Source organism: Talpa occidentalis, unplaced genomic scaffold, assembly GCF_014898055.3.
Source record: "Talpa occidentalis isolate TD23 unplaced genomic scaffold, MPIMG_talOcc4v2.1 talOcc4.7, whole genome shotgun sequence".
In the NCBI taxonomy this organism is placed as follows: Eukaryota; Metazoa; Chordata; class Mammalia; order Eulipotyphla; family Talpidae; genus Talpa; species Talpa occidentalis.
Genome location: NW_023605083.1, coordinates 1,635,082 through 1,662,114, shown reverse-complemented (window position 1 = coordinate 1,662,114; position 27,033 = coordinate 1,635,082). Strand labels below are relative to the sequence as shown.

General features: G+C 68.3%; 2 protein-coding genes across 3 annotated transcripts; one reads left to right on the top strand and one right to left on the bottom strand.

The window, feature by feature from the left end:
* Nucleotides 1-207: 207 nt before the first annotated feature.
* BRD3OS (BRD3 opposite strand) lies at nt 208-3,431 on the top strand. The gene is made up of 2 exons (XM_037492981.2): nt 208-306; nt 449-3,431. Exon 2 carries the CDS (start codon nt 652-654, stop codon nt 904-906), a length of 255 nt encoding a protein of 84 aa, XP_037348878.1. The 5' UTR covers nt 208-306; nt 449-651; the 3' UTR covers nt 907-3,431.
* BRD3 (bromodomain containing 3) lies at nt 2,937-26,017 on the bottom strand. 2 transcript variants are annotated; one of them, XM_037492931.2, is made up of 12 exons: nt 25,973-26,017; nt 18,683-19,010; nt 17,943-18,080; nt 17,274-17,421; nt 16,379-16,593; nt 14,372-14,743; nt 12,352-12,480; nt 10,641-10,832; nt 9,647-9,888; nt 7,612-7,904; nt 6,648-6,773; nt 2,937-5,472 (listed from the first exon to the last, which is right to left on the bottom strand). In XM_037492931.2, the coding sequence occupies exons 2-12, from the start codon at nt 18,893-18,895 to the stop codon at nt 5,357-5,359; spliced, it is 2,184 nt and encodes a 727-aa protein (XP_037348828.1). In that variant the 5' UTR covers nt 18,896-19,010; nt 25,973-26,017; the 3' UTR covers nt 2,937-5,356. The 2 variants fall into 2 exon arrangements, with proteins under 2 accessions (XP_037348828.1, XP_037348829.1); XM_037492932.2 differs by lacking the exon at nt 25,973-26,017 and adding an exon at nt 19,118-23,869.
* Nucleotides 26,018-27,033: the final 1,016 nt, after the last annotated feature.

Here is a 27,033-nt window from a genome sequence, read left to right as displayed (position 1 = left end):
GGAGCGCCCCAAGAGCAGCGTCTCCTGGGTCCAAGGCCCCTGCGAGATGGTGAGAGAACTGGGCGCTCGCCTGCCCGCGTCCAGCCCGCCCAGCCCGGGGAGGCGCGAGGCCCGCCCGGCCTTCCCCCGGCCGCACCGCCCGCGCGTGTCTTTGTAGCGTCACCTGGGAGAAGAGCGGAGGCTCCGCAGAACCGGAGCTGCACAGACGCCGGCCCCGCGGCCGGCCTCAGCCTGGCCACGCTCCGGGCAGGGCCGGCGCGGGCAGTGCCAGGCGGCCGTCACTCCTGCCTGCTGGCGTCCCCCGAGGTAAGGTTCCCAGCCACCGAGTCAGTCGCAGTGGACACCTGGCCCCGAGTGGGCGCCTGTCCTGGCCTTCCCACCTCCAGAAGCGCACACTGGCACTGGAAGCCCTGCCCACCCTGACCTGGCGCCTCACCTCCACCCTTAGGTGCCTGCAGTATGCTCCGAGGCCCCGCTCTGGCCTCCTGGCTACCCGGTGCGGAGGGTGCACCCACTGGCGGCCTGCCCTCCATCCCTACCACGTGACCGCAGGCCCCTGCCCGCCCGGCTGCGGGAGGACGGCCAGTTTGTCTGCGCGTTTTGCGCTGCTGTGCCCACGCGGGCACCCAAGAGCGGGCGCCACTGCCAGTGATGAGTGGCCGCGTCCCGCTGGCAGAGCGAGCCCTGTCTGAAGGCCACGCCAGGCTCCGCTACAGGGACACCTCCCTGATCATCTGGCAGCAGCAGCAGCGGAAGCTGGAGTCTGTGCCGCGGGGGACCTACCTGAGCCGCAGCCGGAGCATGTGGTACTCACAGTACGGCAACGAGGCCATCCTTGTCCGCGACAGAAACAAGCTGAACGTCTCCCGGGACACAGGCCAGTCCAAATTCTGCACAATAATGTGACTGCGGTGGGCGAGCTGGGCCTGCCGTGAGGGAAAGGCCACGTCTCCTTCAGCTTCAAGTCTTGTGGATGCAGGGGCCTTGCGGGGAGGACAAGCAGTCCTCTGAAGAGTGGCCATGAAGGACCCAGGTGTGGGGTGAGGACCCCAGGATCCCAGACGGGGCTCCCCGCCCTTCCACAGCATCTGTGCACCTGCTTCAAACCCTGGGCCCACCCCGACCCTCCAGGTGCCGGCGGGCATGCCCAGGGCACGAGGACTGGCCGCTGATGTCAATCAAGCAAGACTGACAGTCCGGCTGCTAAGCGTTCCATCGTTTTGGGCACTGACTGCAACCTGGGAAGGGCCAGCCTAGCAGGTGAAGGGCCACAGCAGCTTGAGCGGGGTGGCAGTGGTCAGTTTGCCACACCATCGGGGCTAATGCAGCATGGGTACCCCCATTCTAGTTTCCAGATACTGAGGCTGTAGCCATGTGCATCCAGAAGACATGGAGGAAACCAGAACTATTCAAGAGTCATGTCACCTGCCTGTGGTGATTCTCCACTAGTCTTTGGGGTCGCTCTGGGCTCCCTGCCTGCAGCAGCCCCCCTTACCTTGGTGGGCAGTGGGGGACCGTGTCCGGGCCCACCTGGGTGGGCATGTTGCCCTCGTAAGTAGATCTGCCAATGCGGAGGGAAAGCGGGCTTGCCTTTTCTCAATAAACATCCCTAGGGGCTCTCCTCCCTCGCGCTAGCTGCATGTTTGTTCTAGCATCGTAGCTTGGCTTCAGTTTGTTTTTTAATAACCATGGTACCTAATGATTCCTAAGACCCCACACAGAAATGCACAAAGCACAGCAGAAGGCTCTCCCACCACGGTGGCCCCCACCCCCAGGCACAGCCCGCAGACTTCTGACCCCCCCATACCCAAATCCTGCTCCCGCCTCTGCCTCTTGCTCAGCTGTTCAGCCTGGAGTGTGCCCTGGTACCTTCCTGCTGCCCAGCAGCCCCGGGGGCGTGCATACCTGTCCTGCGCGGATGTACGCGATGTCCCGTCCAAGTTCTTTAGTGACCAGTGCTTGGGTCAGACTGCCGGCACCACCAGTGGCAAATGCCCAGTGGGACGCGTGGGGTTAGGAGGGCCCGGAGCTCTCGCTGCAGGCGCCTCTGCTGCTGGCACTGCTGTGGTCAGCTGTCCTGAAGCACTTGTGCGGTTGGGGAGACGCTGAGCCCAGGCCTCGAGTCTGCGGGAGCACTACGCTGGAGTCACCACCATAGCTTTTGCCCTCTTCCTGGCGGTTCTCCAGTCCAGTGGTGCTTGGGAAGAGCGCACAGTGCACCTTAACCACAGGTGGAGGCGGGGTAGCCCCATGCTGAGGCAGACGGCACTGTGAGGCGAGTCTGCAAGTGACAGTCATGTGCATGGCAGCTGCCCGGGACAGCTGGCACCGGGCTGGGAGCTGGGGACACCAGTGGACTGGCCTGTCCCGTCATCAGGGCTGAGGACCTGGAGGAGCGGTCGGGGGGTGCCCACACGGGGGGATGGGATGCCGTCCGCTCTGGACGTGGGCCTGCCGAGACCCTGGTCTGGAAAGCTCTGGTTTGAAGGCAATTGGCATGAGAACATGTCATCTCGGGCCTCGCGCTCTCCTCCGAAGCCCATGCTGGCCGGTACCGAGGGGTGGGGAGCCCGGGCGCGGGACCCCCCTGGCGTGGCTGTCCTGGTGGGTGGCTGAGGCCCGATGGAAACCACCCTGCACAGGCAGGCACAGGGCAGGGCTCAGACAGGATGCCCCATGGGTGTCTACCTGGCCTGGCGCGGAGCGGCAGCGCCACCTGAGAAGCATTGTCCGAAAAGGGGCCGGAACTTTCTAAGGCAAAACCCACGTCCCCTAAAATCCCGGCGCCCCCTGCCCGGCTGAGGACCAGGTGCTGGAGGAGCACCTCAGAGGCCCTTCTGGCAGCTTGGCGTGCTGCTGCCCAGCTGGCCAGGCCGGTACTCAGCCCTGGAGCCTCCCCACGCAGCTGAGGCTGGGGCCACAGGCACAGGAAGAGGCACAGACAGGGACCGGGTTGGTTTTTTTTTTTTTTTTCCACTTTTATTATGAAAACAAAACAAATGCCCGGGAGAAGGGCCGCGATTACCAGAGACATCGAAGAATACTTTCTACCATTTCCATTCTGTTGTGTTGAGGCCGGCATTGCAATAAACAAGCTAAACTACTTCCATTGGACTCATTTTCAGTAACTGACATTTACAGGAATATACTAGAAACGGCACTAAAAAGTTTAAGAAAAGTTACGGTAAACTTGCATGCACATCATACAGAAAATTAACATTTTAAATATAAAAAAGAAAAACTTCCCGGAAGCGTTAGGCCAGCGTGACAGACAGCGGCCCCCACCCCGGTGGATGGAGCAGACCTTGATCGGGGTGTTTCCCCCAAACGACAGTGAAAGACATGAATGTTGCCCAAGAACCAAACCAAAATCAAATGAAAAAAAAACCAGAGTGCGCTGGGCCAGGGCCCCCTCGGCCTCCGGGCCCTGCCGCGCTCCCCAGGCCAGCCCCGAGTGTGGCTAGTCGGCTCCACACGGGCCCCTGCCCTCCAGACAGCTGCGCTGTGGTTCTAGGACAACTGCTTGTCCACTGCGGTCTCCCCAGCGCAGAGAAATGGAGGAGCAGCACCCTGCAGGCCGACCTCCAGGGGTTGGGGAGCCCCTGACACTGGTCTGGACAGAGAGCCCGGGACGGCAGCCATGACCCACACTGCCCAGGCGGCCAGGGGCCCTCCCGGACGGGTGTGCTGGGCAGCGACACCTCTGGACGCCCCCAGGGCCCAGGCGTCTCCCCGGCCACTGGCTGGCTCGGCTGACCCTTCGCCACCGGAGGGACCCCGGGGGCCTCCACGGCTTGCGGCTTGAGGCCTCGCCGCCGGCCAGTGAGAGCCCGCTTAAGGCCCTGTCTTCTGGGCACTGGTTCCTTTAATCCTGGGTAAGTGTTCCGCTCGAGCGCTGCTCAGAAACATCTTTGAGAAACAAGGGTGACTTTAAACAATGGCAAGTTTGAAATCCACTTATATTTTTATTATAAGCTGAAAAGCTTAACAAACTGGCTCAAAACTCACCAAGTATCAGGATCGCCAGCAGCTGGAGGAACGGGACCTCCCCCATGCCAGGCCCCTCCGAGTCCTGTCTGGCCAGGGCAGCCGCACGGGGGACTCGGCTGGACACTGTCCCCCACTGGGACCCTGAGGCTCTCCACCCAAGAGGAACTCCAGCAGGACAAAGCTGTGCGAGCCCCCACCCAGCAACCCCCCCCCAAGGCCCTGGGGGAGAAAGTCCTGGTAACAGCCCTTGCTGGAAGACACGTGGGCGCGGAGGCAAAGGCGCCCAGGGGGCTGGCCGCGTGGCCGGGGGCGTGGGCACTCGAAGGCCAGAGGGCGGCCTCTGGAAAAACAAAACCAAACAGAACCTTCTGTTAAACTCTGTATATTATTTTTTTTTTTTTTTACAATAGAAAGTTAAAAAATCAAGACTTAGATTTACTATACATTTTTTCCCCTCTCAGATTACAAAGTTTATATTATATAACTGGGGTTCCCTAAATGATTTCTTTTAAAACAGTCCTAGAGAGACCAGCGTGGATACAAAAGAACTAAACCAACAAAATAAAAAACCAGGATGTGCTGCGCTGGAAGTTGCCTGCACTGAGTCTCCAAGTCTCACACACACACAGAACAGAGACGGGCGGCCTGCGGGCAGCACCGCCGGGAGCACCTGGACCGCGGCCCCAGCACCGGGCCTGCGCCGCCGCCAATGCATTTCTTTTGCTGTTTTTTCTTTTCTTTTTTTTTTTTAAAAAATGACCAATGATGTTAATAAATAAAGCGTTCATATATACACGAGATCGGGAGGTCGGTCTGGAGTGCGGCGGCGCTCACGACGGGGACACACGTCGGGCAGGACTCGCGTAGAAAATCGCTGAACCTTATAAAAAAGTCTCCTTTTTTTTTAATCTTTTCTTCTTTTTTTAAGTTGAGGTAAAAGTTTCAGTGTACGCAGACCTGCGCCTGGCTCGCGCCCCCGGGGCCCTGTCCTCGGTGGCCGGCCTGGGCGACGCCCGTTTGCAGCGCTAACAGCTTCCAGATACAGTACCAGCTGAGGCCTTTCCTCGGGCCGAATCCTCCTGGAGGGGCCGGCCGGCCGGCCGGGCGGGCGGCTGCGGGACCCCCCTGAGCCTGGCGCCCAAGCGCGTCCTGGCGGCGGGCGGGGCCCTCTCCGCAGCTGGATGTGGTCACGGGGAACGACAGCCCGTGCGCTGTGCCTCACGAGCCCGCACGGAGCAGGCCCGACGGGGCGCGAAGACAGGGAGGGGCCTAACACTGAATGAACAGGCAACCCGCAGCCGTGGGCAAAAGCCGTGTATTGACCAGACAGGGCGCGGCAGCAGGCGGGCATGGCCGGCGGCCCGGGTCACTCCGAGTCGCTGCTGTCCGAGCTGGACCCGCTGGAACTGCTGCTCCCGGACTCGGAGGAGGAGCTGCTGCTGAGGCGGGATGGGCCTCCCGACGACGCAGAGCCCGGCTTCTCTGGGGAGACAGGGGGAGAGGCAGTGAGGGGCCAGGCACTGCGGTGCAGCCCTGGCCAGCCTCTACATCAGCCACGGGCGCTGAGGCTGCCCTGCTGGTGTGGGAGGAGCCCTCACTCCCACTGGCCCTGGGGGCCAGCGCGCACCAGGAGGCGGACCCCCAACTGGGCCTGAGGCCACAGCTCCTGCCTGGGCCAAGTCACTGAGGTGGGGCCCCAGGGCCCGCTGGCCCCTCCACTGCCTCCAGGGAGGGGGTGCTCCAGGGAGCACCAGGGGGCCCTGGAGAGGGCATCAGAGGCCTGCCCTGAGCCCCGGGGCCCCCAAGTGCCCACAGTGAGAGAGCACAGTCCGGTTCTGGGCCCCTCCAGCAAGTGCCTGAAGTCTGCGCAGGACAGCTGTCCTCCTGGCTGGCCTGCACCTTGCAGGGGGCTGCGGGCCCACATGGACAGACACGCAGAACCCAGTGGAACTGCGGACTTGGGCGGCAATGGGAGGGCGGGTGCCAGAAAACGCAGGGAGTACCGGGAGCTGGGTCAGGATTAAGAGCATTGCCCAGAGACGCAGGGCTAGGTAGGCAGAAGGTCTGCTGAGAGGCGCCAGTGGTCCGGAAGGGGGCAGTGGTGGCCAGGCGCCCGCCACACGTGGCCACCTGCTGAGACCCCAGGCAGTGGGGCCGGGGCTACCAGGCCATCTCAACAGCAGGCAGGCCAGCCTCACAGGCCACAGCGCCCAGCGATAGACGTGTCCTGCCTCTGACCGCCCCCCCATGCCATGCCACCCCTGGGGGTGGAAGGCAGGCGCAGTCCCTTCACAGGCTCCCAAAATGGGAGGCCAGGAATCAAATACCCGTTCCTCCAGCATGAGCTCCATGGCCCACAGCACCGAGGCTCAGGGGCGCAAGTCTGAGCCTCTTCCCCACCTATCAAAGTGCGGGGAGCCCGTCTGGGGCACAGCCAGACCATCCCGCTGACCCAGGCTCCCTGAGGCCCCAGCTGGGCCCTCCCAGGAAGCACAAGTCTCCTGCCGGCCCCCACCCCCCACAGGGCCGGGCTGGGGGCCCTGTTTGCAGTGCTGAGGGTCTCGGGGGTCCAGAACCGTGGCCCTCCACTGGGGCCCCACCTCTGGGGGCAGAGGGGAGCGCAGGGTATGGGGCGCAGGGCGCAAGCGGGCAGGCACCTTTCTTGGCCAGCTTCTTGTTGTTGAGCTGCCCGCTGACGTCCTGCAACCGCTTCTCCAGCTCCTTTTTCTTTTCCTGAGCGAGCTCCTCCTTCGACTTGGCCGCCTGCTTCTTCCCACTGGTGGCTGTGGGGCAACACGGGGGATGAGCCAGGGCGGGCGGCCGCCTGAGTGCCCAGGCCGCCTTCTGCACCAGCAAAGCCTCGCTGATCCCAGAACTGCCGAGCTGCCGGCAGGTCATGGCTGGCGGCCCCGTGGACACCTGAAGCACACCCTGCCCGCTCAGCTATCCTCTCCCTGGACTATGGCTCTCCCTCGGCTTCGCAGGGTCCTGAGCTGGCTGTGACCCAGCACATGACCCCCCCCACCAAGGTCATACAGGCCTGCCTGCAGGGGGTCAGGTGGCATGCCATCCAGGAGAGAGCACTGCCCCTCAGCCAGCATAGACTGTGTGTACCAGGAGCCACATCAGGCTCAGGGACACCCCCCAGGGCCTCAGCCATGTCCACTGCCAGGCTACCTGCCACCACACACCCCAAGAGCCAGTGGCCCAGGCACATTCCTGCCGGGGAGGCCAGGCTGCCCTATGCGACACTAGAGGTAGCACAGGCCGATGCCGGTGCCCCACGGGAGGCCCTGACTCTCGAGCCTTGAGCCCAGCCAAAAGCCTATGGCCTGGCCCGGTAAGGGACGGTGGAGGCTTAGGGCAGGGCCGTCGTGGTGCTCGAACACAGGGGACAGGGGGCTGCTCAGGGGTCCATTCTGGCCTGGTGAAGACACCATGTGCCCCACCCAGAGCAGAGGAGGGGGCTCAGCCCCACGGCGGCACCCGCTGACCAGGCAGAAGTGGGGGGGCAGCGTCCTCTCCCAGAGTTGCCTGGCCTTCGGCCCGCCTGGGCACCAGAGGAGTGGGGGTTGGTCGGCAGGGAGGGCGAGGGGCTGCCAGCACCCTGCCGCCACTTACAGAACGGCTTCCTCTGCTTTTTCTGCAGACAGGACTTGACATAGCGCTCCAGCTCCCGCAGGGTGGTGGGCTTCAGCGTCTCGAAGTCTATCTCGATCTCGTCGGGGTTGGAGTCCCTGAGTGAGGGCTCGCGGGACTGGATGATGTGCACCACACGGCCCAGCTTCTCCCCGGGCAGCCGGTTGATGTCCAGGCTGAGCTGCCGCTTCTCGTCGTAGCTCATGGGCAGGCCCTCCTCCTCCTCCTCCGAGTCGTAGGGGGCGGAGGCCTGCTTGCCGCCCTTCTTCGGCTGTCTGAGGGAGAAGGCAGGGGGCCTTGTGGCAGGGGCCCCCTCCGGCAGGCACCCCCTCCCCAGGGCCCGGCTTGGAACCCAGGGTTGGCCCAAGGGGCACCCCCACTGGAACAGCTAGGCAGCCCGGAGGGGCCAGAACAGGTGGGCATCTGGGCGCTGGCCGGGCGCGGCGGCAGCAGTCAACTCCCCGCCACGGCCCAGGCACCTGGAGCTCCACAGGCCAAGACTGACCCCCGCGCTCCAACAGAGGCCGGCGGGAGGACGCGGGGCTGGGTCGAGTCTTCAGGGAGCGCGTTCACGTGAGTGGTCGAAACACCCAGAGACCGAGGTGGCCGGCCGGGACACTGCCCACAAGCCCCGCTGCAACCTGACAGGAGCGCTGGACGGTGCTGACCAGCAGGAGCCGGAGGGGCTGGCCCAGCCTTTCACAAGGCGGACTTGGGAAGGGGCGATCGTCGGGAGGAGGGGCGCGGACAGCGGGCTCAGCTGACCGCCCTCCCCAAGCGGAGTCAAAGGAACAACGCGGCGGACACAGCAAGTCCTCCCGCCTCCGCACACAGCCCGCCACGCACACGCTGTAGCGAGGAGCCCTGACGCCACTACCCGCGAGCACCTGGGGTCCCTGCCTGGCAGGACACGCAGCTCCCGACGCCGTGCCACGGCCCCCGGCAGCAGGCGGACGCCTCCCTTCCACGCGCACGTGGGGCCCGCGCCCCGACAACCCTGCTCTGGGCTGTGAAGTAGGCCACAGCGGCACGGCAGGCTTCAACGTCTTGACGTCAAAGTATGTTTTTCACAAAATTAAAAGTCAACAGCCAAGGATTATCTGAAAAACTTTCCAGTATTTTAGAAGCTAAGTACCCCTTGGTCAAAAAAAAATGAGAAGGAATCCTGAGATGACCCATCGAAACGCAGGGGCAGAGCGTAAACCGCAGCTGGCTGGCTGCGCGGCTCCGAGGCTTACCCGGGAAGGGAAGCCTCAGGCAGTGGCCTCAGCCCCGACCTCGGGAAGCCGCGATGGCACAAGCCAGGCTCCAAGCGCCCAGTTCCACAGGCTCCTTCCACCTCCAGGCGCCTGGGTCTGGCCTCTGTGCCCCCAGAGGGGCCTCCAAGCCACTGCTCCCACCTCCACCATCCCCCAGACCTCTTGCGCCTGTATTCCCACAACCCCTCCAAACAGGCGCCCCTTCCATGCTGGCCTCCCGCTATCCCCACCTCCACAGCAGCCAGGAGGTGACTGTCCAGCTTGACCACATCACAGACTCCCCTTCATGCGCTCAGAGCGAGATGCATGCAGCAGAGCCAGCCCACCCGGCAGCCCCCACCAACCTTGCCCCGAATCTCAGCCCTTTGGGGCACCACTCTCACCCTAACTCCACCAGGACCCCCTTCTACTGGCGTCCATGGTTTTGTGTCCGAGGTTCCAGTGCCAAGGAGGTGGCCGGGACAGGCGCCAACAGCCCGGGCACCAGGCGCCCAAGAGGCCCCAGATAAACCCTCGGCCCAGCGAGGGAACATGTCGCGTGGCCTTGCACTGCGGAAGCCTGGGCCAGCAGCATGGCCACTCCCCACCTGCACCGGAGGCCAACCCCTTGGACAGGTGGACGGTGCCCCCACTCCCACCACACACCCAGCACAGCTTCGCAAGCACCCCAGCCCGCCCTGTCCCCCATGGCCTTGGCTCAGCTTCATCGGCCCCCCGGACAACGCCCCTCCTTCCATGCCCGCGCGCCGGGGGCCCACCTGCTGGCCGCGGTGGTGCTGTTGGCCCTCTTGGCGGGCGCCTTCTTCTGCTGGGCCTGCTTGGCGGGCGGGGCCCCCCGGGCCTTTTTCTCGTCCTCGGACTTCACTTTGTGCCTGTCCTTGTCCCTGTCCCGGTCCCTGTCCCTCCGCTTCTTCTCCTTCTCCTTCTTCTCCTTCTTTCTCTTGGGCTTGCTCACCGGGGCCTGCGACAGCGCAGCCAACTGCTCGTGCACGGCCTTCAGCTGGAAGAGAGCAGCGGCCGTGCAGGCACCGGCGGGGAGTGAGTGGGAGCTCAGACAGGCTGGCCACTTGCCCCCCATCAGGACACGCCGGACCTCCCGGGAAGTGGGGGTCAGGAACTGCTCCAGGGCGGGGGCGACTGGGTGAGACGCGGGGGCGCGGGCGGCAGCTGGCGCTTCTCCTATTGGCTCCTGTTTCTCCAGCGGTCAGGCTAGGCCTGCATGCCGACCTCGACAGCACCTCGAGGAAGCCACCTGGTGTCCGCAGCAGGCCCGCAGGGTCATGATCCCAGCCAGCAAGGAGCACCACCCAGCTGGGTGGCAGCGGGGGCCACCGTGAGCCCTGCCTCCAGGTGAGGACGGGGGTCTGGGCCTCCAGCGCATGGGAAACTGGTGTCCCTGCAGCCATCTCCACCAGGCTGGGCCAGGCCACCTCCACGCCTCTTCCCAGCCCAGGCCCCAGCACGCTGGCTGCACAACAGGCCTCAATGAAAGCCACGCGCAACTTTTCATGATTCCGCAAAACCACTCCGAGAACAGAGCTCGTCCACCTTGCATAGAGGACAGCAGAGGGGGTGGTCCGAGGCCAAAGGCCTCATTCCGGGCAGACTTCAGGGTTCTGCCTGTTTCCCAGACCACCCTGAAGCCGGGAGAGCAGCCAGGCTGCCGGGCCTCCGGGGTGTCTGATGTAGGCGGGCCGTGTGCCCCGGCCCAGGGCCGCCCAGCTGGTGGGGCAGCCCCCAAGGAGGCCTCACCTGCTCCTGCAGCTCCGCCAGCCGCGTGGCCCGCTCCTCTTCCGAGTCCGAGCTGCCCGAGTCGGAGGAGCTCTCCTGGCTGCTGCGACCGCTCTCCGTGCCCTTGCTGGCAGCGGGGGCCGCGGGGGCGGGCAGTGCAGGCGCCTCCGCCGGCTCGTCCGGCATCTTGGCAAACCGCATCTCAAACACGTCCTGCGGGAGAGCAGGGCACCTGAGCTTCTGCCGGCCCCGGGGGCCCCCAGGGGGACCACTTCCACAGACGCCCTCAGAGCCCGCCAGCAGCTGCTGGAAAACCAGGCCCTGCATGGGCCGCCCAGCTGGCCCTCCGAGGATCCAGGGCAGGGGACACAGGGAAGCAGTCACAGGCCTGGTCATCTCTGAGGAGACCCCTGACCTGCACGGTCGTCTGTGGACGCGTGGATGCTTCCAGGTGGCCGCCCTGGAGGCCACGGGAGTGTCTGCCTTTGAGCGCAGAGCCTTGGGGCACCCAGCACAGGGGTCTTGGAGCTGCGACACTGCCCCATTTATGCACCCTGTGTTTCCCTTGGCCTTACTTGGCCAAGGCTTGTCCGTCTCACTGGCCCTGTCGGCCCCTGGGGCAGGCTCTCCGAAATGTCGTCTGGGTGTGGGGTGCCCGCCAGGCCGTGGGGTGAGGCCACACTCCACCAAGTTTGTTCACCTGAACCCCCAGGGTTTACACACAAAAGCTGTAACCCCACTGAACAGGTGCCTGGCGTGGGGCCTGGGCCCCCAGACCCTCCTTTTGGGGCAAAGCCACACCCAGGGGCACAATGACCTGCAGGGCGTCCCCACAAGGCTGCGGGCGCTGACCCCGGCCCGCCTGGCGGAGCTGGGACTCTGGCTACACCCCCACCGCAGAGACCTGCTGTCGGAACGGGGTGGGCACTGCAGGCCTGCCTGTACCATGTCCGTGTTCGGCCCAGGCCGAGATCGACCGCTTCCGGACCCCACCACAGTCACGAATCCTGGGGAGTTCAAGGCAGCTGGTAGGGTCTTAGGGCAAAGCCATGGTTCTGGGGTGTCACCAGGCAGATGGGACCCACGGAATGGTCCGCCACATCCGGATGGGGGCCAGCACACAGAGGGGGTGGTGGATGGCACTGGGGCCAAGGCCAGGAGACCAGGAATACCAGCAGCACCTGCAGTGGGCAGGGCTACTCTGGGGCCCTTGCCTGCCCCGGGCATCACGGTCAACCTGCCGGTTCCCGCATGGGGCTTCCGAACAGGCTGGGCCAGGGGCTGGAAAGTCCAGAGAACATTCCAGCTCCTGTCCAACGAAACAGGCCAGGAGAAGGATATCCGGCCACAACTTTCTGTGTCCTGAAGGACAAGATCCTGGCGGCACAGCGTCCCGCGCGCGGGGCCGCTCTTCCCAACACAGCCCGGCCCTCCAGGAGGACAGCAGTCTGCGCTGACGGCAGAGGGATGGGGCACACGCACGCATGCCCCAACACAGATCCGTGAGCCCCGTGTGCGCAAAGGCCAACCTGAACCCTGGCTCCTATGGCGACACCCATGCTTCCCCCCACAGGTCAGGCACTTCTGCCATCCGAGCATAAAAGGCACAGACGGGGGCCACCTGACACCTCCCCAGGAAGCCTGCTGGCCGGGGCCTGTCCCCTCTCCCTCCTGCCCAGACACGCCCGCCCACTGCCACCCCGTCCAGACCCCACCGCAGGGGCCTACACACCTGCAGCCGCCTGGCCATGGCCACCACCTCGTGGTCCGGGGGGTTGTACTTGTAGCAGTTGGAGAACATCAACCGGATGTCGGCGGCAAAGCCCTGCGCGTCGGGATACTCCCGGCTGTCCATCTTCTTCTGCAACACACAGCACGGGGGCGTGAGGGCGCCCGGCCCAGGGAGGACAGCGCGAGCCTCTGGGAATGCCTCCGGACAGCACCCCAGTGGGCAGAGACAGGGCAGAGCCCCAGCCGGGACAGGTCTGGGTCGTCCTTGGGCTGGGGGTGCCGCCGTCTGCAGCAGGACAGCACGTCGGGAACCCAGACCCTGTGTGCCGCTTCCATTTCCACGGAGCGCTGACGGCGGCCGGACACCCTGTCCCGCCCGAGAGCCCCCGGCAGCGCTCAGGCTGCGTGGCTCTGGCTCTCATGGCCCCACCCGGGGCCCAGCTGGAGGCCACATGGACACAGAGCCTGTGACTCTGAGGGGTTCCCAGCCTGTCGTCCTAGCTCGACCCGGAGCACTTCCGGGACAGGCACGGGAACAAACAGGGTAACGTGGGGTGACTAACGGCAGGAGAGGGCCTCCTGGGGGTGGCAGGGTGATGTGAGCACGTATGTCCCTTTCAGACCCCACACTGGAGCGGGAACCAGCAGGGGCCGCCCACCTGCCCGCCTCACGGCCCCTGATGCTTCTGGCATCCAAGAAAAAATGCCCAGGGCGGCGCTGGCCCCAGCACCCCCACCTGCCAAGGCCACAGCCACTGTGTGGGCAGGCCCGGGCGCCTCTCCGTCAGGCCCCCTTCTAGCCTCAGTCTCTTCCATCGTAAATGGGGGGGCAAGCACCTCAAGATCAACATGGGGTCAACGCGGTCGCCCCCACCAGCAATGACCCTGTTCCTCGGCGGCTCAGCCAAGGTAGTCGGAGCTGCGGGCAGGGCTGAGGACCAGCCTGGACAGCGAGCTCACCAACACCCCCCGCCCCCGCCTTAGTTTTCCCATTTGTAACAGCAGGCAGAGGCGGTCCACTCCTTCCCACAGCCGGCTCAGCAGCCCCCACGCTGGGGGTGCTCAGGGGGTGCGTGGAGATGGACACAGCCGTCTGTGTGGGGGCTGAGCAGGGCCCCACAAGCCCCAAATGGAACACAGCACTGTCCTGAGAGCAGCTGGGAGGGGTTCCCGCCACCCCAAACCAACCTGCCACAGCTGGGGTGACGGGTGCGGAGGGACCAGCCCAGAAGCAGAAAGCCCTTCCAGAAAAGAGCTGGCCCCCCCAACCTGCGCTTCGCTCACCCAGGTGGAAGTGGCTGGGTGACAGGAGGGTGCCTGCGTGGGACGAGACCCCTAGCGGCCAGCTGCGCCCGCACAGGGCAGGATGACGCTCAGGCCATCTCCCCGGCCGGTGGCCCAGCGGGGCAGAGGTGGAGCTGAGGCCCACCGGGTCCCCACCATCCCCCGCCCTGGGGACCCGTCCAGCCCCTGAAGTCCGCGCTGACCCCCGGGAAGGCTTCCATGAGAGACAAAAGGGAGACGAGACCGGCATCCGCGGTCAGGCCCGTCAGTGGGAGACGCTTCCTCTTTGGGGGACACATCCCGGGCTGCGGAGGAGCTCGTGCCTCAGGACACCGGCTGGGCCGACGGGCGGCTCGGAGCTCCTGGGCAGGTGCAGTGGGCCCACCTGCCGCCATGCAGGGCAGCCCCTCGGGCACCCACTCTCACCCAGGCCGCGGCCCTCCCTCCCTGCCCCACTCCAGCCGGTGGCCCAGGTATCCGTGACCTGGAAGACTCCAGGGGGAGGACCCCGCACAAGGGAAGGCCCCAACATGGGGGCTGGGAGGCCAGGCTCCTGGTATCAGCTCTGCCCCACCCCCAGAAAAGGGGATCACCCCAAAACACTGCTTTGCCGGAGACTAGACGTCTACAGACGCCCCCGAAGGAGGACGGCAAGGAAGGACTAAGACCAGACCCAGCGGGAACCGCCCTCGGCCGCAGCCCCGCCCGCCCCAGCGCCCCACAGGGGACGTGCGTACCTTGACGGTGCTGAGGTCCATGGGGTGCTTGATGATGTCGTGGTAGTCGTGCAGCTCCAGGGCCTCAGCGTCCACGGGCTTGTAGAAGGGCCAGGCATAGGCCGCGTGCTTCTTGGACAGCATCTCCTTGAGGATGCTGTCGCAGTGCCGCAGGTGCTCGGAGAGCTTGCCCCGCTTGCCCGCGTGCTGCGGCACCTCGCCGTCCTCCAGGTCCTTCCTAGGCGGCTTGATGGGGCGGCCCCCGCTCTCCCGCCGCGCCACCACCTTGGCCTGCTTGGGGTCCGAGAGCGGCGGGGGTGACTCACTGCGGCCAGCAGTGATGGCCGACGTGGTGGGTGTGGTGGTATCCGCTTTCCGCTTCACGCCCTTCTTCTGCAAAAGCGGAGCCGGCGGTGAGCCCAGGCCCGCGCCGCTGAGCTGGGGCGCCGCCGCGGCGACCCTCTGCCAGGCACCAGGCAAAGCGATGACATGCAGGCCACCCCCGCCCCCATGTCCCTCGGAACAGAGAACCCAGAGGCTCAGAGGGCCGCGTCGCCCAAGGTCACACAGCTGGTGGTGGTTTTCCCGGCCTGCCCAGGCCCCCGAGGGCCCCCCCAGGCCCCAGGCCATGGCGGGCCACAGTGCAGTGTAGCATGCGGCACGCCGGCCCTGGCCAGCACCCTAAGCAGCCGCGCCCGGGCGCAGAAGACAAGCGTGGCCGAGGCGGTCACTGAGCGGGGCCTGGGCTTGGGGACAGCAGAGCCAAGAGGGAGTCGCTGCTCTCACAGGCCAGGGGCATGCCCCAGACCGGGGCCTCCAAGCAGCTGCTTGGGGACTGCGGCAGCTGAGCAGGACGCGCATGCAGCGGCCGAGCAGTGGCCATGGGAGGAGACCCAAGCGGAGGCAGCGGCAGCGGTGGCCGGGCCCAGGGCCGGGGGAGTGAGCAGCGGCCTGTGCTTGCCAGGAGGAGACCTCTGACTGACCGACAGGGCCCCTGTGGGTATGTCCCGGGCAGACGCTTGTAGGGGCCGCGGCCATCACGTGAGAGCGGGTGTCCACGGCCCTGCCCAGGGGTCTCTCTGGCACCAGGGACAGCCCGCCCTGAGGACAATCCCTCTCAGTTCGGGCAACCCCAAGGTCCAGACCAATGGCCTCGCAGGGCCAGCTGCCAGAGCGCCACCAAGGTCACTGCCCAGCCAGGCCGCCACCCCTGCCGACAGGGCCCAGCGAGCTCTCCAGACACCGGACCGGCACCACAGATGCCAAGCGCGTGCCGCAGAGGGCCCAGGGCTTGTCTGGCCATGGCAAACGGGACATGCTCCGGGACCCGCGGGCGCCGGGTAGGGTGGCCTGTTGGGCGCCGCCGGGCGCAGGCAGCGAGGCCGGGGAAGCAAGGCAGGCGGCGTTTACCTTGGGAGTCACTTAACCCCTCTGAGCGCCTGCTTCCTCATCTGTAAGAGGGGCAAGGACTGCTGCCCCAGGGGGTCGCTGTGAGGGTCAAATTGGAGAAGATGACACACGTCAGTGCCGGGCAACAGCCCCCGGGCAGGGACACACCGTCCTCGCAGGGGCGCCCTCCAACCCGGACGCAGCCTGGACAGGCCCTGCCGTGAGCAGCTCCCAGCAAGCAGGGGTGGACGTGCAGGCGCTCGCAAATGGGGGCGCGGGGCAGCGGAGCTGTGGGGCGAGAGCCGGCGCCCCGGGCACCCAGCCAAGCGCAGCTGGCCACTGCCCGCTGGGCCGCCAGCCGGACATCCGGGCAGCACCCCTCCTCCCCCACGCTTTCCCACCACCCTGGCCGCCTGCTGCAAGGCCAGGGCTCCGGGCCAGTGGGCCGGGGTTCACTGTGGCCCGCCCTCACCAGCTGTGCGACCTTCAGCTCCCTGAGCCCCGGTCTCCATGTCGGCCGGGACGCCGGCCGGTCCCCGGGCCCAGAACGCGCTCTATGTACTGAGGCCCGGACGCCAACCAGCGGTGGATGCCCCCAGAAGGCGGCAGACCCGGGCCTCACGCCCCAGGGACACTCACCTTGACAACGGGCGGCGTGGGTGGGACCACGGGGATGACGGGTGTCGTGGGAGGAGGGGGGACAGCGGCTGGGGGCACAGGGACTGACGTGACGTTTGCGGTAATGGTTGGCACTGGGGTGGCGGCAATGACAGGCGTCTGGGAGACCGTGGGGGGGACGCTCTGGAAGGGGGTCGCCGGGGAGACAGAGGACACGGCCGCCACCTGCTGCGTTCCTTGAAGACAAGGAAGGAAGGCTGAGCATGCGGGCACTGCCAGTCGGAAAGCCTGAACCCCAAGGCTTCCAGAGCTTCCTGGATAGTCCTCCCCAGCCAGAGCACACAGGGGCTGGAAGAACCCCTCCAGGACCCCGGCCCTATGTCTTTGGACACTGCCGTGGCTGCTCGCCAAGCAGATAGATGTCCACTCCCTGCCAGCCGAAGACCAGAGTCAGCCTGCGCACAGATGGGATGGGCTGGGAGGCAGAGCCAGGCCTGTGCCCCCGACGCCTGGGCACTCAGTAACCAGCTGAGCCATCCCTGTGCGCACCCACCCAGGGAGCCAGCGGCACTGGCCATCCACCCGCCAGCCTCTCCTTCGGGACACATCCCATTCCTGACCAGGTGAGACCACGGACTCCCAGTCCTCACCCTCATCCCACCTGGACAGGTAACAACGAGCCCCTCCTGTCACGAGCCGAAGGGGCACAGTTCCAGATGGAACAAAGGACAGCCCTGCTCCCTCCTGGGCCTCCGGGAGAGGCAGCCTGAGAGTGGGACTGGGGGCGCAGCATGGATCAGGAGAGCCCGCCAGCCCCTTTCTGCAGCCACCAGGTGCCCACTGCCACCACTAGGTCCTGGCTCCCTGAGCCTGTCCCGCGTGGTTCGCAGGCGAGGCTGCCCACCTGTCCCCTTACCTGCACTCTGGGATCCCGCAGCGGGCTTCCGGCCTTTGCCCTTCGGAGCAGGGGGCAGTAACTCTACTTCCTCCTGGGGCATCTGGGCTACTTTCTGCAGAAATATCTTCTCTAAGGCTTGGGCCATTAGCACTATGTCATCTGTGGGCTGAGGACACAGGGAGAACCAAGGTTACACGTCGGAGAGGGCCAGCGGTGCAGAAGGCAGCACGGGTGGCCAAGAGAAGGCGCCATTCCAGTTGGAGACCTCGGGGAGGACCCAGAGAAGCCTGGAGACTAAAGACAAAACCCTTCACTCCACCCAACGGGGAGAATGGCCATCAGGTCACTACTGGGGAAAAGAAAACCCCACCAAGCCAAGCTTCTGGGGAACCCCCCAAGATGCCCTGCCAGCAAGGCCCACCCTGCCGGCCTCTGCAGGTGGCTGCGTCCTGGGCTGGCGCAGGGGGCCTCGGCATCCCGCCCGCGCTGTCGGGACCTTTCAATGTCTGCGGGCGCTGCTAAGTGTGGAGTGAGCACCTGCTCCTTTCTGGGGCTGGGCCTCAAAGGCGGGCAGCACGAGGGACATGCCTTTGGACACCGTGGCCCGGAGGGTGGAGCATCGGCGGGAGACCCCCCCCCCCCAGGAGGCACTGCCCCAGCATCACCCACCCCGCCCCAGCAGCTCACCTTGTTATAAATGTAGCAATTTGTAAACATGGTGTTGAAGTCCTGCATGCACTCGCTCGCGCTCCAGTAATAGCTGCTTTCTAGCCTCTTCTTGATAGTCCCCATATCCATGGGGTTTTTAATAATCTTATGATAATCCTAGGAAAGAGACATCGGAAGTGTTACCAGTTTCCAAGCGTGAGGACTAGACAGGGCCTCCGAGCAGGCTGGACAGGGGGCTGGGGTGCAGGCAGCCTCTGTCATGACGGCAGGGCGCGCCATCTGGGGTCAGCAGCGGCCATCTCCCCACCCCTGCCTAAACACTTCTGCAAGGCTCTGGGTGTGGGGAGGGTCTCGGGGGCACACGGAGCTGTGGCGATGGGCCAAGTCCCCTCCTAGATCCAAGCCTTGCCCAGGTGCCAAAGTGGGCCCAGAGCCCAGGCTGCCTGAAGTTTCTGTGGGGGGCACAACGGCACTGAGCATGCGGCTGGGCAGCAGCGCCTGGAAAGTGGCCTCAGCCCCCTGAGCTGCACTCCGGTCGGCGCCGGAGCCTGCGGGGGGCGGGGGGGGGGTGCCAGAGCCCCTCCCGCCCCCATCGCTGCCCGCCTCTTCCCCACCGTGGGAAGGCTCCCCAACTCCTGCCTCCCCCCACCCACGTCCCTAAGCAGCCCTTCTGCGCCCTGGCCACTGTGGGACAGCTGGCCAGCCGCTCCGCGGGCTCCCTGGGAGCCAGGAACCCGGGCCGGAGCACAGCGACTCACGGGCAGGTTCAGCTTGATGGCGTCCACGGGCTGGTAGAAGGGCCAGGCAAACTGGTGCTTCCAGAGCGTCTTCACCACCACGTTCTGCATGTACTGCAGCTGGTTGGTCTTGCGGCCCGGCTTGGCGGGGTTGGAGACCTCTGGTGGGGGCGGGTTCACGGGGCCAGCGGCCGCCGGGAGGCCCGCGGGGGCGACCGCGGCGGGGGTGGACATCCTCCAGGCGCGCTCGCTCACTGGCCGTCACAGCCGCAGCACGGCGGGGCCCTGGCTGGCTCTGTGCTCCCCGAGGCGGCGCCACATCCCGTCTCTGGGTCCAGCCAGGCAGCACCTGAATGGCAGAAACAGGCCAGTCACCCCCAGCCCCTGTGTGGGCACCGCACAGCCAGGTCAGCAACGTCCGGCCGCCCCTCACTGTCACAAAGCCACCACACCTACCTCCTGGGGAGGGAGGAACAGCACAAGGGGTACCCACTTAGCAAGTGGGCGGTGCCAGGGCGGGAGCACCCGGGACAGGTGGGGGGCAGGGATGCGGCCCCTGGGCGCCTGCGTCGGGGCCTGACTCTGCACCAGTCTTGCCGGGCGAGTCCTGGGGGGGGCAGCTCCCACAGAGAGACCTGGCAGAGTCGAGCGCTGGCAGGGCGCCCCCGGAGCCAGTGTGGCCCGAGCTCCCGTGAGGGAGGGAGGTTCCATCATCACCACGAGAACCAGCTCTGGTTTGTGATGCTGGCCGGGCCGGGACACGCCCGGGCCTCGGCCAATAGGGAGTGTGGAGAAGGCGGTGCCTGCGGGGTCACCGGGTACCCGTGGCTGCAGCCCCAGCCCCAGCCCGGGCAACAATCCCGACATCCCCTGACAGCAACCCCACCGTTTCCTGAGAGAAGTCAGGGTCCCGTTTTACAGACCGGCCAGGGCGGGGGGCTTAACTCGGGCAGCACGTAGCTACTACAGGGCGATGCCGGCACGGACCTGGTGTTAGCTGAGAACACCGGGGAGCAACCCACTCTCGATGCATCCCAAGCACTGAGCACCCCGCACCCTCGCCACCAGCCGGGCCCGGTGCTGCCCGCACCCCTGGCGTCGAAGGCTGGGACAGCCTGCGCATGGACACTCTCAGCCTTGCTGTCTCCCCCACATTCCCTCAGGGAGGGGGGGCGGTGTGGGCCAGGCCAGGTGCCCAGGCGTGCAGTTCTGCCAGCTCATACCCTGGCCAGCGGGCAACTGTGCCACACTGACTGGCATGGTCTTCCCCACAGAGACAGGCCACACTGGGCCTTCCCCAGAGACCTACTCCTGCCCCAACCCCAAGCAGAGGAGAAAGAGGTCCCCAACCTGACACCAGGGTCCCTCGCCCACCTGTCCGGCCCTGGCCCCACATCGTGCTGAGAGCGTGAGCTGGTGCCCCATGCTCTCCACCTCACCAGCCCCGGTGTGAGCCAGCCAGCGTGGAGCTGGGGGCGGGCAGGCCAGCTCCCACTGACGGCCCCCAGAAGCACAGTGCCAGAGGCAGGCGCCAGCCCAGTTCCCCCGACACCACATCCACGCAGGACCTGAGGCTGTCCCCTGCGGCCACACTGGTCACGGCCCCTCGCCAATGGGTCACTGGCAGTGGCGGGCTGGGCCTCCTCCAGGCCTTCCTGCGGCAACACTGCTGCCCACCAGGGCCTCCTGGAATCTCCCGAGCAGCACAGGACTGCAGAGCAGATGCCAGGACCCCACACCAGCTGCGGGTCGGGCCCCAGGGTACCACAGGACTGTGAAAGGTGCCAGACACAGGTGCGTGCTGGTGGGCGTGACGCACACACACAGCCCTGAACAGGGACCGCGGGCGCGGGGGAGGTGCAGTGTGTCCCTGCTCCTCCCGCTACCTAGAAGCTGCCGTCAACGACCTGGCCCCAGTGCTGCTGCCCAGCCCAGGGAGCCAGCAGTGGGCAGGACACAGCCAGGGCAGCACCACGCACCCAGGGGCAACAGGAGGGGCCACAGCTGCCGGCCACAGGGACACCCCGGAGGCCCCCTCCAGCTCCTCCTATCCCTGACCCTGGCTCCAAGCCTGCAGTCCAGCAGGAAGCCTCCCCATCATCTTGGGGCACACCCTGGGGCCCAGGAGGGGCAGAGTGCCTGAGCATGGAGCGTATTCCCGGTGCCGCCGCCCACCTGCCCTGTGGTTTCAGGGTCCTGCTCGGCACTGCCAGGACGCCAGGTCACGCCAAGCCCAGGAGCAATGTCTGGCCCCAGCCCTGCTTGCTCAAGGCCTGTGGTAGCTATGGGGAGCCCTCCCACAGCGGTCCCCAGGGAGACCGGGAGGGCAGTGCCCAGCAGGCAAATGCCCATGACCCCCAGGGTGAGCGTGGGAGGTGGGGTCTCCCCTTTCCTGCAAGTGTAATGCCGCCCGCGCACCTCCCCTGAACAGGGCACACGCACATACTCGGGCCCCTGCAAAGGCGCGGGGCTCACCAAGGGGGTTGTGCACCCCATCAGGGGCAGCACAGCCACTCCCCACAGCGGAGGCAGGTGGGGGCCCCTGTCCCCAGCGGCCTGGACGCCCGCTCCAGAGAGGAAGGAACAGCCGACGGGCCGAGCAGAAAGCATGGGGGAGGGTCTCCTCGAGTCCGTACCACTCCCGGGGCCTCCGGGAAGGGCGAAGACGGCAGGACCCCCAGGCGCCAGCACCTGGGCCCCAGACAGGCTACCGAGCCCGGGGGCCTAGGGGGGAGGGCTGAGGGGCCCAGCCCGGGGGTGGCTCCAAAATCTGAGGGAGTCTTCACTTTTCAGGTGTTCTCTGCACCCCACTGAGCTCTCCACCTTCCCATGGGGTCTCCAGGCCTGGCCTCCACGTGGCCTGCCCCGTGGAGACGAGTCTTAGAGCTGCTTCTCCGGGTGGGGACGGGCAGGCTCAGGGAACGGAGTCGCAGGCCTGAGAGGGGCAAAGGGGCCCGCTGGCTGCCTGCCCCCGCCAAACCCTCCCACCACGGCTGCTCTGAATCCACAGATGGAGCTGGGGGCGCCGCAGGAGGCCGGGCCCGCCACCCCAGAGCCAGTGGGCCAGGGGAGCGTCCACAGGGCGGGGGCTGCCCGGAGGGTCCAGGCCGGCCCTCCAGGAAACCAGATCCCCGCGGGCAGGGCTGGCGTGAGTGACGGACAGAGCAGCTGCCTCCTGTGTGGGCCCAGGGAGCGGGGTCGGGGCCCCAAAGAGGGCTCTCCCATCCTCCCCGCACGCTGGGCTCATGCAGACCCTGCCCAGGCTGCCCCCGAGGGGCCCCGAAGTCACACCTGCTTCCCAACAGCAGGGACCCTGACCAGCCGTCCCCCACCGGCTGCAGGACGCCCCACACCCTGCACCCACACCCCTTCGGGAGCAGGCGCTCACACTGAGGTCTTCCTGAACGCGTACTCCTCCCTGCCGGCCCCGCACAGCGGCCTTTCTCGCTCAACCGCCAGCACCATGACCCTGACACACCGGCCCACCGGCCGCAGCGGTGCCTCTGGCCTGCTGAGCAGCGGCTGCCCTCTGCTTGCCCCGCAGGGAGGCAAGGCTGGCTGCACCCCCTCTTGCGAGGCCACCTGCATTTGACCCCCTGCCAAGAAACACCAACGAGAAGAACATGAGGCCCCAGGGGGTGGGCACAAGACCCAGACGCCTGGCCAGCCCTCAAGGCGCCTGGGGACTCCCCGCTCACGGGAATGGCGCCCACAGACAGGACAGGGGCCGCCCCTCCCCAGGGAGAAGGGCCCGCGGGGACACTGGTGGTCACACAGGTAGGACCTGGCCCTGAGCACCAAGGCTCGGCTGCGGGAGGCCCCACCCACTCTGGCACTTTCTGGAGCCCAGTGGCCAGCCGTGGGCGGCCTCGTGCCACTGCCCGCGGGCTCCGGTCTTCAGTCGCAGGGGTGACGGCGCCTCCTCCCCAGCAGGGGCCCAAATCCGTACCCTCAGCGTGGCCGCCTCACTCACCACCACCCAAGCCGGCAGGGCACCAGAGGGAGAGGCCCCCACCAACCAGCCTCTCCGATCCTCTCCGGCCCCGGCCCTTGGGCTGGCAGAGGGCTAGGGCCAGGCCTCCCATACGCCTGCCGCTCCCTTGCAGTGAAGACAGGACCTGGGGCACCACCACTGCCCCCTGTTCAGAGAGGCACCTCCTGTCGCCGCCACACAGGGCACCAGTGGCCTGGCCAATCGCCTCCCCAGTCTGCCACCTGCCCAGCCACGTCCAGAGAGGGTGGGCATGGCTCTCTACCGGAGGCCCAGAGAGATCACGTGACCAGGAGGCCTTGGCACTGACATCCAGGGACAGAGGCCCTGCCCGCCCTCACCCCAGGGCAGAATCTGAGGGGTCCAATCCTGCGTAAATGCACCCACCACACGTGCGGGGGCCACCCCTGCCCACGGGAAGGCTGTCTGGAGTCTTGTCACCCGACATGGAGTGCGCCTGGGGCTGCCCTCTGCCCTCCCCTGGCCGGTCCATCGTCCCACATGGCCACATGCCCACCCAGTCCGGCACCAGGCTCACCACAACTGTACATGCTGTCCTGGGGAACAGACATAGGGGGCACTTACAGGCCCCAGAGCCGATGAAGTGCAAGCCCCAGCCTTCGTGTGAGCCCACAGTGCCTGTGGCCAGTCCAGAGGGCAGCCGCTGCCCTCCCTGGAGACGGTCACCCCTCACCCGACCAGTACTGTGGTGGCCGGACAGCCTGGTGGGACAGCACACACTGCGAGGCACCCGCCTGGCCTGAGCCCCTGGGACAGCCACGAAGGCCCCCCCCCCTTCTGGCCAGGGGTCACCCCTCCCTGGGCCGGAGCTCCTACCCACCTTTCCTGGCCCTGGCTGGCACACAGAGTGACCGGGCCCCTTCTCAGGAACTGCGTGAGCTAGGGCAGCTGGCAGGGGCGGACAGCACCCCTTTTCTTTCCTTTGCTCAGCTCACCCCCCGTCCACCAGGCCAGGACTCGGCTGTGGCATGGAGGGCCCAGCTCTTAGTCTCGCTCCTCAAGGGCCCTTTCCGGGGACCACACGAAGAGGTGCCAGCACCAACTGGGTCACGGGGGCTGGGAACAGTCCTGCCCCGCGTCCCAGGGCAGGACCGAGGGACGACTCCTGCACCCCAGCTCCTCCTCAGGCCGAGCCCTGCCCTCCCGCGCCGGTGACACCACCACTTCGCCCACACGGGGATGCCTGACAGGGCCGCCCCAAGTCACCCCCACGCAGCCCCTCACCAACCCCGCCGCCCTCCAGCAAGGAGAGAGGGGTCCTCCTAACCGTCCCTGCCTGGACAGGAGCGGCCGACCGCCTGGCCCACACCCCTGCCCGTCCTCCCGGGCGGGCACACGCCGTGCCCGGGGAAGGAGCCAACCTCGCCAGCCAGCGGCTCCCAGGAGGACCCTGGGGCTTGGAGAGAGCCCCCGTCTTAGCGAGGACAGGCGCAGGCGGCCAGAGCAGGGCAAGGGCACCAAAGGGCACCTCTGGCCTGCGATGGGAGACCGCCGGACACACCGGGCACCCGAACAGCGACCAGTGCCCAGGACCCAAACAGTGCCCGCAGAGACCCGGCGCCTCCGGCCGCCATTGGGGGCGGCGCCAGGGCGGGTGGGGGCGCCTCCCGGCGGAGTGAGTGGCGGGGACCCCAAGTGCCCGGAAGGCAAGTTGGCAGCAGGCAGGGCGCTGCCCGCGCCAGCGGCCACCGGTGACCTTCCCTGGCGGGAAGACCTGCGCTCGGGCCGCGCGGCTGCGCGGGGGCGGCGGGCAGGGCCGAGCGGCGGGAGGAAAGGGCCGGGCCGCGCGCCAGCCTCGGCCGGGCCGACCCGCGAGGGGGCGGGATCTGCGCGCGCGGGCCTCCGAGCCGCGCGCCCCACGAGAGCCGCCCCCCCCCCCGCCGGCCGCCGCCTCCCCGCGCCCGGCGGCCCCCCGTGCGCGGGCCAGAGCTCCAGGAGGCGCCCCCGGAGCCCGCGGCCGGGAGGAGCTCCGGAGGCGCCGGGGCCCCCACCCCTCCCCCACTTTCACTTTCCGCCGGGAGCCCGCGGCGGGAGCCCCGTGTTTACGCGCCCGGCCCGCGCCCCCCCTCCGGGCCCCGCGCGGAGCAGACCGGCCGGCTCTGCCCACCCCACGGGGCGCCCGGCCCGCGCCTCCCCGCCCGGCACCCGCGGGAGGGCCCCCCCGGCCGGGCCCAGAGCCGCCCCGGCCCCCGCGCGGCCACCCCACATCAAGGCCTCGGCCGCGGGGCAAACACACCTTCGTTTGCAAGTGAGAGGCGCCCCGCGGGCGGGCGGGCGGGCGGGGGTCCCTAAGTCGGGACGGCCCTGGCGCCCGCGCTGAGCGCCAAGACGGCCCCCAGAAAAACCCGGGCCACCCGCAGCAGGGTGGACTTCAGGGTCCCCCAGGGCACTGCATGGGCGCAGGAAGAGCCCCCACTTTGAAAGAAAGGTGAGACGCCCCCAGAACAGCGGGGTACGGCGCAAACTTCTTGGGCGCCGCTCCGGGGAGGGGGCGCGGGGAGGCGGGCCCGGCACCCCTCTCCTCGCGGCAGCCGGCCCCAGAGCGTCCCGGGCACGGCAGCCCCCACCCGCCGTCAGCCCGGAGCCGCGGTCGGGCGCGGAGGGGCGGCGGGCCCCGGCGCCCACGGGACGGGCCCGGCGGGGGACTCGCGGGGGCCGCGGGCCCGGGGCGCCGCCCGCCCGGAGCCGGCCCCGCCGAGGAGCCCCCGCTGGCACCGGCGCCCGCGGCCTGTCTCCTCGGCGGGGCGCGCCGGTGCCCGCGCCGGGAGGGGGGGGGGCGAGCCGGGCCCGGCCCCCGGCGCCTCCCAGGGCGCGCTTCGAAGCGGGAACGGCGGCTCCCGGCCGGGGCGCGCGGCCAGCGCCGGGCCCCCGACTCCGGAGGCGCTGCCCCCGCGCCGCCGGCCCGGCCCGGCCCCCGCCCCGGCGCGAGCCCCGGGCCGGGCGCGGGGCCAGCGGGGCCGGCGGGGCCGCCGCGCGCCTCCCCTCCGCGGCCTCCCGGTCGCCCCCTCGAAGATGGCGCGCGGAGCAAGGGGGCCGCTCCCCTCGCGCGGGAGGCCGCGCCAGCTCCGGGCCGCGCGCCCCGGCCGCGGCGACGCCCCCGAGCCCGGGGCGCGGCGTTGGGGGGCGCGGGGCGCGGGCCCCGGGGCCGCCGCGCTTTGTTGCCTCGCGGCCGCGCACAAAGGCGGCGGGGCCGGGCGCCGGGGCCCGGGCGCGCCGGCGGCCTGCGCGGGGCCCGGGCGCGCCCCCGGCCCGCCGCCCCCGCCGCCGCCCGCCGCCCCGGGGAGCAGGGAAGCGCGTACTTGGCCTCGGCGGCTCCGGCGCCGTCGCCTCCCGGCCCGCGCGGCCGGCTCCTCCTCGGCTCGCCGGCCCCGGCCGCATAATAGACGCGCCCAGCCGAGCGGGCTCACGCGCGCGCCGCGGCGCCTGGCGGGAGTCGTAGTCCGCGGCCGGGCCCGCGCCGGGGCCGCCCAGGGGAGGCCGCGCCGCGCGGACTACAAGTCCCGGCCCCGCCGCGCCGCGCCCCGCCCCGCGCGCCCCCGCCCGCCGCCCGCCCCGCCGACCCGGCCGCGAGCGGGCCCGGCCCGGGGGGCGCGCGGGGCGGGGCGCGGCGCCGGGGGGACCCGGGCCCCCGCCCGCCCGCCCGCCCGCGCCGGGGACGCGCCTCGGGCGAGGGGCCCGGCGCCCGGGGGCGGGGGCGGCGGGAGGGGCCGGGGCCCGCGGGGCGCCGGGGCGCCGGGGCGCGCTCGGGCTCGGGGCGGCGCGCACCTGCCGGGCCCGTGTTTGTAAACAAACCGCGCGCCTAATTAGCGGGGCGGGGGCGCGCGGCGGGCGGGGCGCGGCGGGCGGGCGGGGCGCGGCGGGCGGCGCGGGGCGGCCCCGCCGGGGAGGAGCCGCGCTCGGCCGCGCCCCCTCCGCGGCCTCCCCGCCCGCTGCGCCCCTCGCCGGTCCCCGCGGCCCGGCGCCCGCGCGCGTGGCGGTGGAGGAGGGGCGGGGCGCCGGGCCCAGCTCGGCTCCGCCCCCCGCGGGCGGGCCAGAGACGGCACCGGAGGGCCAAGGGCCCTGCCCGGCTTCCCGGAACCGGGCGGCCCGCGCCCCGCCTGCTCTGCGTCCCCGCCGCCCGCCGGCCCGCGGGCGCTGACTTGGGGGGCCGCGCCGCGGCGTGTGCGTGGGTGCCGTTCTGTCCAGCCGCCTTAAGGGGGGCCTCGCCTGCGTCACACCCCAATGAAAACGTCAAAAAACAAAACACGTTTCCCTGGGGGCGGAGCGGGGCGGGGGGGGGGACCTACCAGCGGGCCGAGGTGGCCTCTTGTGCGGGAGGGACCCGACCCCAGCCGCTGGGACCCCGGGATTATTTCTGGCC

Coding starts and splice junctions, on each gene's coding strand:
- BRD3OS (XM_037492981.2), top strand. CDS start 652: ATGAGTGGCCGCGTCCCGCTGGCAGAGCGAGCCCTGTCTGAAGGCCAC.
- BRD3 (XM_037492931.2), bottom strand. CDS start 18,895: ATGTCCACCCCCGCCGCGGTCGCCCCCGCGGGCCTCCCGGCGGCCGCT. Junction 17,422..17,942: donor ATTGCTACATTTATAACAAG/GTGAGCTGCTGG, acceptor CTGTGTCCTCAG/CCCACAGATGACATAGTGCT. Junction 7,905..9,646: donor AGCACCACCGCGGCCAGCAG/GTGGGCCCCCGG, acceptor CTTCTCCCTCAG/ACAGCCGAAGAAGGGCGGCA.